This window comes from Danio rerio, chromosome 22, assembly GCF_052040795.2.
Source record: "Danio rerio strain M-AB ecotype USA chromosome 22, GRCz13ab, whole genome shotgun sequence".
NCBI lineage: Eukaryota > Metazoa > Chordata > Actinopteri > Cypriniformes > Danionidae > Danio > Danio rerio.
The window spans coordinates 12,633,715-12,651,392 of record NC_141042.1 but is presented as its reverse complement, the minus strand read 5'-3'; the positions used below and the strand labels follow the sequence as shown (position 1 = coordinate 12,651,392).

At 33.5% G+C, this 17,678-nt stretch overlaps 1 protein-coding gene across 2 annotated transcripts in view; it reads left to right on the top strand.

The window, feature by feature from the left end:
• The window catches only part of tmem163b (transmembrane protein 163b), a 60,790-nt gene that overhangs the window by 39,171 nt on the left and 3,941 nt on the right, over positions 1 to 17,678 (top strand). For both annotated transcript variants that reach the window (XM_087302238.1, NM_001423848.1), the window contains 2 exon segments: positions 5,912 to 6,023; positions 12,430 to 12,571. In XM_087302238.1, the coding sequence (XP_087158364.1) occupies positions 5,912 to 6,023; positions 12,430 to 12,571 (254 nt within the window).

The window sequence follows — 17,678 nt, the reverse complement described above, 5'->3', positions numbered from 1 at the left end:
TTGACTTTACTTTGTCTTTGTAGCAAATAAAATTTGGGTGTAAATTAACATATAAGATTATAACCAGATAAGAGATACAGAGAAAAAGGAGGAGAGAGCCAGACAGCCAGAGAGAGAGAGAGAGAGACTGTGCTGATGTTTTAATCAGGACTCTAGCTTCTCTCTAGAGGATTCCTGTTCCTGTCTCAGCGTGTAAAGCTGGGTTTTGGCGCATACAAGCATCGCCTAAAAATAGATCCAATATTTCTCCCTCCCTTCATCTGCTGCTGATGTCAGAAACATTTCCCCTCCCTTCTTTTCTCTATCTTATTTTTCTCACATACTCTCTCTCTCTCTCTCTCTAATGCTCGTTCGTTCTCTAATGAAATGTTAATGAGCTGTTCTGAACAAGGTGTGTGAGATGGACAGCCCCCTTTTGCAATCCCATGCGTTCGTTTCCGAGACATATTGATGTTTTCCTGGTGCTATAAAATCAATAGCATGGTCTTTTGCTGAATACCTGACATAGTTCCCATCTGAGCCATTTGCAGTTGAATATGGTCAATTAAGGAAACACACTGCATTAAAAATTGCATTTCAAAGCTTTAAATAAACATTGCCAGTGTTTTACAAGAAACCCCTACTCAAGGTCTTGCTCTTTCTATGTAATTACTGGTGAAAATCAGTTTAGCAGTGTTGCCATGGCAGCACAGAGCGCTAATGTAAGCAGCAGGAATAAGTATACTACATTTAGAAATATCCTGTTGATACATTTTTGACCGGATCTTACTTTTTAAGTGAGCAAATGTATTCTTTAACTTGAATTAAATTCTTAATTTGTTGCAATTGGTGCATTTGTTTAATTTGCGTCATTCCCCAGCCCCTGACGACCACAGCAGCTGTGAGAACATTTCGTGAGTTTTTCGAGATCACAATAAATCAACTGAATGAAGTCTCACTGAAACTTTCAAGTTAATTTATAAAACAGCATGGGCGTTGCTTTAGCCCTCTTGTCATGTTCGCCAGCGAACAACCACCAGATGTCGCTGGTAAACATTCACACTCATTGAACAACATATCTGAGATGTTATGGACTACAACACCCAGTCATGCCACACACACACAACCGGTTCCAGATCCACATTGATTGCACTCTCACAGCTGAAGCCACTCACTCAACGATTAATCGGACTATTTAAACCCCTCTTTTCCACACACATGTTGCCGAGTCTTGTTTACTGTTAGTGACATTTAAACGTGTTTTCTTTGTCTGCCTTTGCCGTGTTTTGATCCTTGCATTGTTTATTTATTTGATTCTTTTTGCTGCCTGCCTCTGACCATTCGCCTGTTAATTTGACTTCGACTCTGGATTGCCTTCATACATCAGTTTGCCCCTGTTTTGACCACTGCTTGCCTGACTCTGAATAAACCTGCATTTGGATCCAACTTCTGTTGTCAGTGTTACTCCCCGTGGTTACACCTCCTATATTTCCATTTAGCCCCCCTAAAACTGCGATTACTTCATGAACTGTACATCACTAAATGACCGCTTATAATTGATATAAAAATGGAAGCAGACTTCCGCTCCTCTGATTTCAACACGTTTTTCATTTAGTCAGCAAACCGCAGCTGTGCAGACCATGTGTTTATCGATGGATTGCTGACATATCTGCATATTATTATGTATATTTAATTAGGCTCATATGCATTTAAATATACAGCTCAATATAATCAGCCAATCTCCGGGTCTGCTATTAGCTAAGCATAATTGAATTGGGATTAAAATTAATACATTTCTTTTTAATATTTTTAAATGGATAATTCACCCAAATAAAAAAGAAGATTGTCATTGTTTACTCAACCTTTACTTGTTCCAAACTGATTTGTCTTTTTTATTCTGTTGTATACAAAAGAAGATATTTCGAAGAATGTTGGACACCTGTAACCATTGACTTAACCATTGACCATAGTTTTTGTCTTTTCTTCTGTGGAAGTTAATAGTTACAGGTAACTGATGTTTAGTTTAGGTATATATATATATATATATATATATATATATATATAGACATATACATACATATATATATATATATATATATATATAGACATATACATACATATATATATATATATATAACCATAAAAATAAAATAGTGATCTCGAAACTCCATCCAAATCCCTTTGCTTTTATGTCTGTCTGAGCTGGATGATCAGAGATGTTTCCGAGTGAGACATTGTGGGATTTTTGTGGGCAGGCAGACAGTGTTTGTGACAAATGTGAGGCCATGAGGTGGTTTTTAACTCTTCGGGGAAGGTTCAAGCTGTTGGACAGTGTCCTCCACACACAAACTTCATTGTTTTCTGCTCTCTTCAACTGCCTGACATCAATATTGATGAGGTTTGCTTGCCTGAAGATCCATCATACCATTTTATGTTGTGGGGGGGAACATATGATGCATTGACTGAGCACTTGTATGTGTGTATATGTGTGTGTGTGTTTTTGTTGGATGTTATGTTTGATGGTGGGAACCTTGCAGCGATGCAATTTCTTTTCTTTTTTTTTTTCACATTTGCAAGGCCAGCGATCAGTTTTAATGATTCTGTTTGAGCTGAGAAGGCAACATGCAACTCAATTCGTTTTGTTGCATCCTTTTGTTGCGTTTCATTTCTCTGCTCTTTATTTACAGTCTTACTGCTTTCTTTAGAATTTATCCATGGATATATTTCATACTAGATTTGAAGTATGCTTTCAGTTTAGCGCAGTTTTGATTCACTACATACTAATACATTATATGCTATAAAAAGACCACGTTATCTTGGATGTTTACTTCAGTAAGTATGCAAATATTTGTGTGCCTACTTGAAAACATGCACTTAGTGAGGTCATGCGGTAATTTAGTATGCTACTGTTTGCTTACTGCAACTGCTTTGTATTTTAAAATGGAAACAAACATACACTTTGTGTAACTAAACTGTGTGTACTGTCCAGTTTTAAATAGTAATACCACTTTCTCATCATAGCTGTGTATGTGTACAGTATGCAGATTATGTATGCCTGATATACAAACATGCAACTAATAAGATAGTGACAATTTTGTTTGCTATTTAGTATTTTTAGCATGCTTAGTAAGGTCATGTAACACTTTAGTCACAACTATTTAATATTTTCTATACCACAAGCATTCTCACATAGCGTACCATCGCATACTAGTATTGTACTAACATAGAATACCACTAATATACCCCAAGTGTACCAACACCACATACTTTTGCCTACAAATATACCACAAGTGTACTAACATAGCATACTATTGCATACAACCATTTTACTAATATAGAATACTACTATAATATACCACAAGCGTACTTACATAGCGTACTTTCGCATACTACTATTGTACTAATATAGAATACTGCTATAATATACCATAAGTGTACTAACATGGCGTACTATAGCATATTGTAATATAAAAGCCTACTAATATAGTGTACTATTGCATACTACTATTTTACTTGTGTAGAATACTACTATAATATACCACAAGTGTAATAACATAGCGTACTATAGCATACTACTACTATACCACAAGCGTACCAACACAGCATACTATTGCATACAAATATATCACAAGTGTACTAACATAGCGTACTATTGCATACTACCATTGTATTAATATAGAATACTACTATAATATTACGCAAGTGTATTAACATAGTGTACTATTGCATACAAATATTTTACAAGTGTACTAACATAGCATACTATTGCATACTAACATTGCACTAATATTGAATACTACTATAATATACCACAAGTGTACTAACATAGCATACTCTCACATACTATCATTGCACTAATATAGAATACTATTATAATACACCACAAGTGTAGTAACAGCATACTATCGCATACTAAAATATACAAGCATACAAATTTAGCGTACTGTTGCATACTACTATTGTACTAATGTAGAATACTACTATAATATACCACAAGCATACTAACATAGCTTACTATCGCATACTTGTACTGTACTAACATAGAATACCACTAATATACCATATTCGTACCACATACTATTACCTACAAATATATCACAAGTGTACTAACATAGCATACAATTGCATACTTCGATTGTACTAATATAGAACACTACTATAATATACCACGAGCGTACTTGCACAGCATACTATCGCATACTATAATATACAAGCTTACTAATATAACGTAATACTAATATAGCGTACTGTTGCATACTACTATTGTACTAATTTAGAATACTACTAAAATATACCACACGCATACTAACATAGAGTACTATGGCATGCTACTAATACATCACAAGCATACTAACACATCATACTATTGGCTATAAATATTCCACAAGTGTACTAACATAGCATACTATTGCATACTACCATTTTACTAATATAGATACTACTATAATATACCACAAGTGTACTAACATAGCGTACTATGGCATACTTCTAATATACCAGAAGCGTACCAACACAGCATACTATTGCATACAAATAAACCACAAGTGTACTAACACAGCATACTATCCCATACTACCATTGTACTAATATAGAATACTATTATATTATAACACAAGAATACTAACATAGTGTACTATGGCATACTACTAATATACCACAAGCGTACTAACACAGCATACTATCACATACTACGATTGTACTAATATAGAATACTATTATAATATAACATGTCTATTAACATAGTTTACTATGGAATACTACTAATATACCACAAGCGTACTAACACACCACTGGTGGTGGTGTGGAGAGACCCCCCCAACCCCATAATTGTAAAGCGCTTTGGGTGTATGGCCATACACAATAAATGCGCTAACATTACATTACATACATTACAGCATACTATCACATACTACCATTGTACTAATATAGAATACTATTATAATATAACACAAGAGTACTAACATAGCATACTATTGCATACTATAATATACAAGCTCACCAATATATCATACTCGGCAGGAGATGCACGATTTCCGGGAGATTATCATTCATTTGCGGGCATCCGGGTAGTCTCTATGCATTTGCGGGATACTCCCGCAACTTCCAGGAGACTTGGGATGTCTGTATTGCATACTACTAATATACCACAAGTGTACTAACATAGCGTACTATTGCATACTACTATTGTGCTAATATAGAATACTACTATAATACACAAGTGTTCTAACATAGCGTACTATTACATGCTACTATCGTGCTAATATAGAATACTACTATAATGCACAAGTGTTCTAACATAGCGTACTATTGCATGCTACTATTGTGCAAATATTAAATACTACTATAATACACAAGTGTTCTAACATAGCGTACTATTGCTTGCTACTATTGTGCTAATATAGAATACTACTATAATATACCGCAAGCATACTAACATAGTGTACTATTGCATACTACTGTTGTGCTAATATAGAATACTACTATAATATAGTGTACTAAATTAGTGTACTACTGCATACTACTTATATACCACAAGCAGACTAACAGAGCAGACTATTGCATACAAACATATAACAAGTGTAATAGTGTAATAATATAGAATACTACTATAATATACTGTACCACCAGCATACTAACATAGGATACTATTGCATATTACTATAACATACAAGTGTACTAACATAGTGTACTATTAAACACGACTATTATATTAATATAGAATACTACTATAACACACCACAAGCTTACTAACACAGAATACTACCATAATACATAAGCAAATACTGCTATTCAATACCAAACACTCTCCTGACTACCTGAACAGTCTGTGGTCATTAATTAAAATTGCTGTTGGATGAATCAGAGCGGTTGACCGCTATGAACATCCCGTTGTGTTTAGTATGCAAACGTGTTCTGTGTTTCTCTTCTTCAGGATGATTTCCTCTACAGCGTGTCTGTGATCAGTGGGGTGGTCTGCACGGTTCTGTGTGTCTGCAAGTTCATGCTGGGTAAAGTTCTGACCAGCAGAGCCCTCATCACTGACGGTACGTTCGACCAGTGTGCTTTATTATTCACTGTGCCCTGGAAACATGTTTGCTCTCGTTTCGCCTCAGCTACCGTCTCTTTAAATTCTTCAAACACGACAGGGAGGAGCAGCTTTAAACCTGGAGAAATGCGAAGAGACCTATTTCTCTGAATTTAATATTGATAGCTAAGCCTTGATAAAAGGAGATTGTTGTTTTATTCTGTGAACTACTGATGACATTTATGGCATAATTAAAAAAAATGTAGCATCTAAAAACAAAAAAAATTGTGATTATTCCTCCAAATATAGATTTCTTTATGAAGATGAAACAATAAAATGTTTATTGAATATACCACGTGTATTAACAGCCTACTACTAGCCTACTACTGTATAATACTATAATATACCACATAATGCATTGTACTATACTAGTGTACTATTGCATACTACTATTGTACTAACATAGAATGCTACTATAACATACCACAATCAAACTAATATACTGTATTATAACATACTTCTATTTTACTAATATTGAACACTAAACTATAAACATTAGCATGTTTATAGTTGTCTAAAAATTTATGTAAATATGTCTAAACAACATGTTTATATTTAATTTTTTTCGACACATTGTTAATGTTTTAATTTCATATAAGTAAAACAAATAATAACCGTGATTTTTATTCACAACAAATGAAAACATTTGTTATTTTTACCAATTGTCATTTTTAATTGTATATTTAAATTTATATTTATTTGAAATTTGAAAGAAAATGTTTATTTAAACAGAGTCAGGAAGATTATAATCTGATAATCGACAAATAACTAATGTACAAGTTTGTAAGTGTACTGAAGCTTTAAAAGGGCAGAATAAAACTAGCTAAAAGCAATTTTCTTTACATAATTAAATTAGGTTGCATTTTATAAAATTGCTAATTAAAGTTTATTTGTGTTATATTAATTAAAATGATGTTAAGTTTAATTAAAAAAGTCTCAAAAAGTATTTAAAAAAGAACAAAATTTAAACTATTTAATTATTTAAATTAATATTTACGCTAAATTAGTTTTGACCAGACATTCATAAAGCAAAATTAACATTTTACTCAAAATAAATCCAGAGTAGCAGTGGTTTTATAATAATAATAATTATTATAATACTAATAATAACAATAATAATGTCATATATATATATATATATATATATATATATATATATATATATATATATATATATATGTGTGTGTGTATATGTATATGTATATATGTATATATGTATATATATATATATATATATATATATATATATATATATATATATATATATATATATATATATATATATATAAACACTACCAGATTACTGTTTTGTTTGTGATATGGAAAATCGCTAAACACATGCAGGCATTTCTTCTTTCTTTCTGTTTACCAAATTAGTATGCGAAAGCAGGAGACTCATTAGAAACAGATGGCCATCTCTGGTTTTAGGACTTTAGGTTGAGTCCCATCTCACACACTTAATACACTACAATTATTATGGCATAAATACAGCACTAAAACATAAAAAGAGAGATTGACTTAGAAAGCCACTTAGCAGTTTTATAATGATTTGATCAACTGTAGTTTAAAATTGCGTTGTTTTTTTTTCTTCTCAAGTAAGGGCTTATAATGCGGTCTCTGTCACCATCTTGTGGATGGACAAAATCAACCATCTTTGGTTAGCTCAATGACAGGCAAATGTTTTTTAGAAATTACAAATATTTAAAAACAGACACTATCCTTATAAATAAACTGCATAGTTGCAATCTAAACAACCACATTCTCGACTAAAAAAGCTTAAAAATACATTATGTTAACAGCTGCAATATGTCAAATTGTATTGTGTCCTCTGCTTGTTGCTGTATGTGGGTAGAGTAATACACAAGGGTGAAAAAAGCTGGACGAGTGCTGTTACTGGCAGAATATCGCACCGCTATCATATCATATCAGCCAATCAGATTCAAGAACCATACAGAAAGGTTTTATATATATATATATATATAATTAACCATATATATATAATTGTATTAGGATATTGATTTAATTTTAGCTGCACCATTAAGCATTTAGTGAAAGCTGGAAAGATTTCTTCAAAATAGTTCAGATAAAACATATTTGTTGTATAACACAATATATAGTCAAATAACATACTTAAAGTGTACTAACATAGTATATTATTGCAAACAGCATACTATAGCTTAATACTACTGCAGTACAGGCTCCTTTTATGGTGCTTTTATGGTATTTTTGTTGAATCTCTGATAAAGAAATGGCGACAGATGAGTGGAGAGACAGAAGAGCAGATGGAGGTGCAGACACACACATATATATACGCACAGATGGGCACACACACACACTCGCACACAGTTATAATTAATCCATTAGATTTGTTGGGAAGATGTGCTGCTACTCTTCTAATTAACCAAAGTTGTGTGTTTTTTTCATTTCATCACATTACTTACACTACCTCAGTTACATTACTTATACAACCTCCCGTTTAAAAGTGCTTTTAAATTCCACAAATGATTATAAATAGAATTACACATGACATTTTACGGTGAAGCCTAAAAGTAATTTACAGTTTATAGAGGGAAATATTGAAACCTTTTATGTGCAGGTCATGATGTTTTCGATTTAGTTTTTAGTTCAGTTTTAACAAGTCATAAACGTGTCAACACTGATACTGTACTTGTGAGAATAGTTAGAGTATGATGGATTAAAGAAAGTTTTTAAAGAGGCCCTATTATAGGTTTTTGAAAATGACCTTCCATGCAGTGTGTAACTCAGCTCTAAGGCCCCGTTTACACTAATGCGTTTTTAGTTTGAAAACGCATACGTTTTGCTACGGTTACGCCATTCGTCTACACTACGCCGGAGTTTTCAAGCACAGAAAACAGATCATTTTGGAAACACTGAAGAGGCCGTTTTCATCTTAAAACACTGCTGCTCCATCTCAGTGTGGTTGGGGGAAAACGGAGACATCTGAAAACGGAGGCGGGGCTGCCGACATTCGCCTCTCTGATTGGTGCATTTCCTCAATATTAAGTAGTCTACACACAGTTAAAGTTCAGCATCCTCTCCTTGTAAGTTCAGATTACACAAGTTTGATGTGGAAAACAGACTCACGAGGACATGTCGGGTAAATCTTCAAAGGGAACAGTGCTAAGGAACTACTGCTATTTTCATTTTGATATTACCAACTTAACAGACAGCAGAAATGTTGAGGCGTTGTGCTGCCTATATGAGCGTCATTTTCACTGTATGCATATTCATAACAAAACAGAGCCTATATAACATCACTGCCTGCTTTCATTTTCAGTGAAAATACGAAACATACTCTTTTGCTGAATATCAGTTTTAATAATCAATAATGGCCATTCTAAAAGTATAACGTACAATACGTTTATACATTATAGGGAAAAAAGGCAGGCAATCAGTCAATATACAGAATGTAAGTGGTTACATTATCTTCGCACTCAGCCAAAACACGTTACCCGAGAACAAGTAGCCTAATAGATTCAAAAGACCGAAGTCAGGGAATATGTTGTTAGATAGAGACAACAAGATGAAATAAATATCACGTTTAGCAAATATAGTGAGATTAGATCCAGCGGGAGATCCTTGATGAACACTCCGAGCAGAGCTCTCATCTGGGTAGATAGGCTGCCAGAGAGTGTGTGTATGGTCACGTGATGTGCGTTTTCAGCGTTTTGGTGTGGATGGAGAGATGTTCAGAAACGCTGTGTGAAACGCTAGTGTGGACGCGGATCATTTTCATTCTAAAACGCTGTTTAAAAACTAAAACGCAGTAGTGTAAACGGGGCCTAAGAGAATGAAAACATGCAGCTGAGGTTTAAATCTGAAAGTGCAGCATGTTTAAAAATATTGATTCTTTAACAAAATAGTCGACTCAGGGTCGAATAAATGAATCGTGTTGGGTTCTGATCTTTTGCCTGAACGCATCGTCGTCAATATGGTACATCACCAATTATGTATTGCCGGCTCCAGTAAAACATGAACACGCCTTCCCTTCAGACACTAGTGGAGCACAGGGGATCACGGCACTGTGATTATGACATGAAAATTTCGATCACTGACAGATGGAGATTTGGCTGAGGGGAATAAAGGATACAAGTTTATTTTCACAACAACACCACAGTGTAGCCAACCTAGTGCTGTGTTTGTTCCTGTCATTTTGCTGATGATTGGTTGAATAACCTACACTGCAACGCGGGATTCGTCTGTCGTTTGCTTCTAGAGGAATAAGCAGCTGAGACTATTATATATGTGACTTTGTCAGACTTTGACAGGGACTTTGTCAGTAACTGTTACAGTTCATATGGACCAGTTCTTCTCCCTCCGGATCCTAACATGCAAGTCTAATTAAAATCGTTTGCAAAATGTGTCTTTAATTGTGTGTTGTAACTTGTAATCACTCCGTGCCGCTTGTAATCACTTATCGATTATAGATCAGTGCTTGTACTGTATCGCTCAGGTTAAACCTTTGCTATTTCCCATATTGTGTCCAAAACCATGTTGAAAATGCGACGAGTGCTTCTACCTTTACCAATTTAAATGCGTTTCTGAACCCGCGATCCTCTGCCATCTGTCTTTGTTATGGCCACCATCAGCTGTTGCTAAACAACGCAGTGCTGTCAATTTTCAAAATAGTGCAATTTTATTAGCCTTACGCAAAGGAGGGGTTTGGGAACAAACAAAAAAAAAAAAGAAAAGAAAAGAAAAAAAAATCGCTAAACGTCGTTGTGATAATTAGGTAAAAATAAATGCATATTATAAGACAATTAAACTGTTTTTTGACCTTGCATGCATATCTGCCTGTTGTTGGAGACCCTCAAAACCAAAATATGACCATTTATAATGCAAAATAGGGGTTCTTTAAAGAGTTAGTTAGTTAGTTAGTTAGTTAGGTAGTTAGGTAGTTAGTTAGTTAGTTAGTTAGTTAGTTAGTTAGTTCGGATAGTACACCTAAAAATTAAAATTCCATAATTATTTACTCACCATTTACTTTCTTCAATCCTGTTTAAGTTTCTTCTGTTGAACACTAGTGAAGATATTATGAAAATTGTTGGAAACTTTTAACCATTGTCTTTCCATAGTATTTGTTTTTCCTACTATGGAAGTCAATGGTTACAGGTTTTCAGCTTTCTATGTGATATCTTCTTTTGCGTTCAGCTGAAGAAAGACATAATGGTTTGGAACCACTTGAGGCAGAGTAAACAGTGAAAAAGCTTTCATTTTTGAGTGAACCGACCCTTTAGGTGTCGTTTTACACGTCTAATTAAGCTTAATATCAGTCACACACGCACAGTCTGACAGTAATCCCTAATGTCAACCAACACTCATCTGTGTACACACAAACACAAATGCACACACAAACAGAAAATGCGCATGTGAAAACAACCAGCTGTACAAACACTGACTGCTGCTGCATCTGCTACTAATTACTGGTTCTCTTTAAACGGAGAGTCAGGAAGATTATAATCTGTAAAGATCGACAAACAAGTCGGATGTACAAGGTGCTAGTAAGTGTAGCTTTAAGAAACAAAACAACAACCACAAAAACATAAAACCAGCTACCAGAAAGCACATTTTTGATATTACATTTACTAATTAAATGTTTCTTCACATCTCAAAAAAGTTGATAAAATAGAACAAATCTTAATTTCATGATATGTTTAATTACTAAGCTTCATAAAAAACTTTAGTTATCGATAACACACACTCCCTCTCTATATATACATATACAGTTGAAGTCAGAATTATTAGCCCCCCTTTTGATTTTTTTTCTTTTTTTTAATATTTCCCAAATGATGTTTAACAGAGCAAGGAAATTTTCACAGCATGTCTAATAGTATTTTTTTCTTCTGGAGAAAGTCTTATTTGTTTTATTTTGGCTAGAATAAAAGCTGTAAAAAAAAAAAAAAAACATTTTAAGGTCAAAATTATTAGCCCCTTTAAGCCAGTAGTTTACAGAACAAACCATTATTATACAAGAACTTGCCTAATTATCCTAACCTGCCTTAATTAACCTAGTTAAGCCTTGAAATGTCACTTTAAGCTGTATAGAAGTGTCTTGAAAAATATCTAGTCAAATATTATGTACTGTCATCATGGCAAAGATAAAATAAATCAGTTGTTAGAAATGAGTTATTAAAACTATTATGTTTATGTCTCTCTATTAAAAAAACAGGAGGGTTAATTATTCTGACTTCAGCTGTATATATCCTAACATCCCAATTTACAAGTAGAGAGAATATTGTCCAAATTGATAAATTTTTATGACTTTCCAAAGCTGTGCTGTAACACAAAGAAGAATTATAGATGTTTTTACTGCTGTTGACATGCACGTCTCTGTTGTTTTTCAGGGTTTAACTCCCTGGTTGGAGGAGTGATGGGTTTCTCCATCCTGATCAGCGCAGAGGTGTTCAAACACGAGCCTAGCGTCTGGTTTCTGGACGGCACCATCGGCATCCTCATCGGCCTCATCATTCTGGCCTACGGAGTCAAGTAAGAGCACCAGAAAACACTGAAGTTAACCATAATAAGAAAAACAAGAGCCATAACTCACTTTCGTAGATGGTTTACAGTAATAAATGTAAGTTATACACAAATAATGGTTATTGTTGATCAAATAAAACAAACAAGCTAAAATAAGATTTCATTACTTAAAGTGACTACTAAAACAACATTAAAACAAAAAAAAAAAATTAATAAAATTAACCAGCTGTATAAACTTTCAGAAGTGCTGCTACGTACTTGCTATGTAAAAACAGAATAACGAAGGAATGTTTTGGACAAACAATAGCTAAAAACATTTTGAATGTTGCATGTTTAAAAAAAAAAATATATATATATATATATTTTTTTTTTTACTTAAGTTTGGCTTGAAATGTTTTGATAACTTATTTAATGCTTAAAAAATGCTGAAAATATCAAAAGATTTTTTTACGGAGTTAAAAAAAAAAACACACACAAAATTAATCTAAGTTAAAGTTTAACACCAAATTTAAACATTATAAGAAAAACAAGAACCACAACTCATGTTTGTAGATGAGTTACTGTAAATAAACATAAGTGATACACAAATAATGGTCGTTGTTAAAATGTAAATTTGAGGTATGAAGTTATTTCCTTACTTAAAATAAACATTAATTGAAAATTTAATTAATTTGATTATTTACTAATGCTACCTTTGAAGCTAAAGTAGTAAAATAACTAAATATAAAATAAAACTCAAACAGTTGTGTAAACATTCAGAAGTGCTGATGTTAAAACAGAATAATTCGTAGACAAATAAATATTTTGGACAAACAATAGCTAAAAACGTTTCTGAGGCTGCGTGTTTAAAAAAAACTTTTTTAAACATACTTTGTACGTTTAGCAAATAAATGTAAAAAGTTTAGCTATTTTTTTTTATTTATCATTTTTTAGTTAGACTTCAAAAAGGTTATTTGACACTTTTTGAGGTTATTACAATAATTTTTAAAGATTTCATTATTTATAATTGTAAAAAAAATATATGTATTTATTTGCAACTTTGTTCTTATCTTAATTATACTACGAATCCCTGTGAACAGTACAGAATATTAACTTTACCACTTTTTACCACTACCTTACCACCCTAACATTTATTAAATGGAAATATCATTCATTCTTTCATTTTCGGCTTTGTCCCTTTATTAATCCGGGGTCGCCACAGCGGAATGAACCACCAACTTATCCAGCATGTTTTTACGTAGCGGATGCCCTTCCAGCCGCAACCCATCTCTGGGAAACACCCATCCACACACTCATTTACAAACACACTCATGCACTACGAACAATTTAGCCAACCCAATTCACCTGTACCGCATGTCTTTGAACTGTGGGGGAAAACAGAGCACCTGGAGGAAACCCATACGAACACAAGGAGAACATGCAAACTCCACAAAGAAACACCAACTGACGCAGCTGAGGCTCAAACCAACAACCTTTTTGCTGTGAGGCGACAGCACTACCTACTGCGTCACTGCGTCGCCCTTAAATGGAAATATCATTTAAAATAAAAGTTTTTGATTTATTAGTTGGATTATTTTTACTTAAATAATTAGCATGGCTAACTAAAGTATCTAAAGACTTTTGATGTCTAAAATTAATTATAAAGCTTAGAAAAAATACAGCAATTCCGGTCACATTTAGTAAGTTTAACTTTAAAAAAAGTAGCTAAACCAAGAACATTTTTAGGACTCATAAAAACGACATGACAAAAACACTGCAGATACTAATTTAAGATATTAGCATAAATTGATATACATGAATGATAATTATAAATGCTGTGTTTACTGAAAGTGTTAACATAGCAGAGCTCTCTTTTCTCAACACTCATTTATGTCTTCAGTTTGTCTTTAGTGCGACTGCACATTGAATATACAACATGTTTACCTAAATCCTCTGACAGACACTGATTATCAAACCTTTCATTGGTTAAACAGCACATGACCACTAACCATTTCAACTTATTATTGTAGCATGACTAGCCTAAAGACTGTAATTAGCACTTAATTGGCTGTAATGGAAACAACGTGGTGGCATGCCATGAACACAGACCAGGCATTCAGAGGAAGGTCAATAAAGATTGACACGCATGTTTGAGCGGTAAATCAGTGGTTGGCATCAGTTTGAGTCTGAATGTAAATCTATAAGCTGGAAGATTCTCCTGCTGTGTACTTTATTGAGTCTGAAGTGACAGGCTTCGTCCTTCAGAGGTTACCCTGAGCAGACTTTAGAGAGTTTAGCTGCGTCACTGTGCCAGACTGTGACAATAAATACACAGAGCTTTATTTAGAGCTTATTGTAACTTCTGCAGCTAAATATCTAGCCCTAGATTTAAAGGAACGCTCCACTTTATGAAAAAGGCTCATCTTAGAATACCTTTAAAGGTAAATAGTTGAGTTTAACCTTTTTTTCAATCCATTCAGCTAAATTTTGGGACTGGTGAGAGCACTTTTAGCTTAGCTTAGCATAGTTCATTGAATCGGATTAGACCATTAGCATCCTGCAAAAAAGGAAAAAAAAAGTTTAGATAATTATAGTAATAAAAAGTTGCTGTATGTAAGTTTTTGACTCTAAAGCATAAAAATACCATAATATGTTTACAGATATTTAAGAAACATGCTAAGCGAACACTATACTGTGAACAATATTCTGCAATGAAAAGGTCTATTACATGCTGGAATGCCGTCTGTTTTTGTTAATTTAACTCACCCAATGCCAGTTTAGCCAGTTATATTTCAGCGCCCTGGGTTACCATTATGGAAAACAACCTATTTCATTCATTCAGTCGGAAAGGCTCTCAAGGCACAGTGACTGAAACGCGACCTGCGGTGGACAGTAGCAGACTCCAAAATGAGACGCAGATTCAGAGTTAAACAAGAGGTTATAAATTAGCAAATAATATAAATATTACGAGCGTAAACATTAGGTGAGCAGGTTACATTGTAACCCCGTGTCCTAACAACACGCTTTCTGAGGAGATTTGCAGTGATAAGCAATTAGTTTGCACCAGAAGCAACACGACCGAAATTTAAACACAGCCATTGAGAAGCACAAAATAGTGCACTCACTGCACTTCAACGAAATGGTAAGGTTTATAATCTAATTCATACACATTAAGCCTCTTTAACATGATTAAATGTACATGCTGAATCACTGGTGTGTGTTGGCTTGCACTGAGTCACAGTTCTAAAGTTCAATATCAAGAGGTTTGTTTCATTTGTAATATCTGAGGTGAACTATCTGCTGCTGCTTTCAGTATGAGGCAATAAATGTCATGTGAAATAGCATTCAAACTCACATTCTTAGCATTGAACACTGAATAAAGCACATGAGGTGTACCTGAGGTGATCATTGTCAACGTTTTCTGTTGTTCAGCTGCAAGAATTAGAAGCCGTTTCTAATATTTTAATTCGAGGAGTTGCTTAGAACAAAAACTCCTTTTAATATGGAGAATAGCCCTACTATTAATGATAGCACCATTTTATGTTCAGGGGCTTTTCATTTTTTGATGTACATGATGGAGCTTCAAAAGTTTTAAGCATTAAATAGGAAAATTATTAAAGTCTTTTGAATGTTTTGAGTGTGATGCTAATGCTAATACATAACATGAACGTCAGAAGAAGCTTTAGATGGAAAGATTATTTGAAAGTCTTTTTTAACGTGATTCTAATGGTCTAATCAGATTCAATTATCTATGCTAAGCTAAGCTAAAAGAGCTTCTGTCAGACCCTGAGATCAGCTGATTGGGTTCAAAAAAAAGTTTAACTCAATTTAACTAGGAGAGTTGTAAAATAAGCCGCTTTAAAAAAATTACTGTTTCTTATATTAGATTGTGTCATTTGTTCTCAAAATAAGATTTTCAAAAAATTACAAAAAAAATTGTTTAAAAGAAAGGCTTTGTGCTAAAATTCTTTTCTCATTCTTTTGCATTGCATACACCAATAATAGATTCATTTAATGTCAACCCAGGTACTGTGATTTTTTAGAGAATTTTTCATTCACTTTATAAAAACCATAAGATGAAAATCTGAAGTTTCAACCTTTAAATAGAAAGATTACCGAAAGTCTTTTTTTATGCGATGCTAATGGTCTAATAGGATTCAATTATGTATGCTAAGCTACGCTAAAATTGCTTCTGTCAGACCCTGAGATCGGCTGAATGGGTTCAAAAAAGGTTTAACTCATTTTTTTTTTTTAACTCTAGGAGAGTTGTAAAATGAGGCGTTTTTTTATTTTATTTACTGTTTCTTATATTAGATTCTATCATGTTCTGAAAATTAGATAAAAAAGAAATTGTTTAAAAGAAAGGCATTATGCTAATATTTTTGTCATTCATTTGCATTGGATACACCAATAATAGATTCATTTAATGTCAACCCAGTTACTGTGATTTTTTTAGAGAATTTCCCATTCACTTTATAAAATACATAACATGAACGTCAGAAGTTTCAAGCTTTAAATGGAAAGATTATTTGAAAGCCTTTTTTAACGTGATGCTAATGGTCTAATCAGATTCAATTATCTATGCTAAGCTAAGCTAAAAGTGCTTCTGTCAGACCTTGAGATTAGCTGAATGGATTCAAAAAAGGTTTAACTCAATTTATTAACTCTAGGAGAGTTGTAAAATGAGGCGATTAAAAAAAAAAAGAGTGTTTCTTATAATAGACTGTATCATCAGTTTCAAAATTCTCAATCTCAAATGATTTTTTTTTTTTTTGCACATAAAGTACCAACATGATTAAAAAAATTTAAAAATATAAAAAATTATTATAACAAAACCAAAAGTCATTCAATAGGCCCTTACACATCATGGCCTCTTAATCATTCCATCCACCGAATTGGCTCTATCACTTTCTCATCACTCCACCAATAGCTGGTGTGTGGTGAGCGCACTGGTGCTGTTATCCTGTGGCTACCATTGCATCATCCAAGTGAATGCTGCACACTGGTGGTGGTGTGGAGAAAATCCCCTCATGATTGTGAAGCGCTTTGGGTGTATGGCCACACACAATAAATGAGCTATATAAATAAACATTACATTACATAATTAAAAATACCGCCAGAATAATGTTGCTAAATG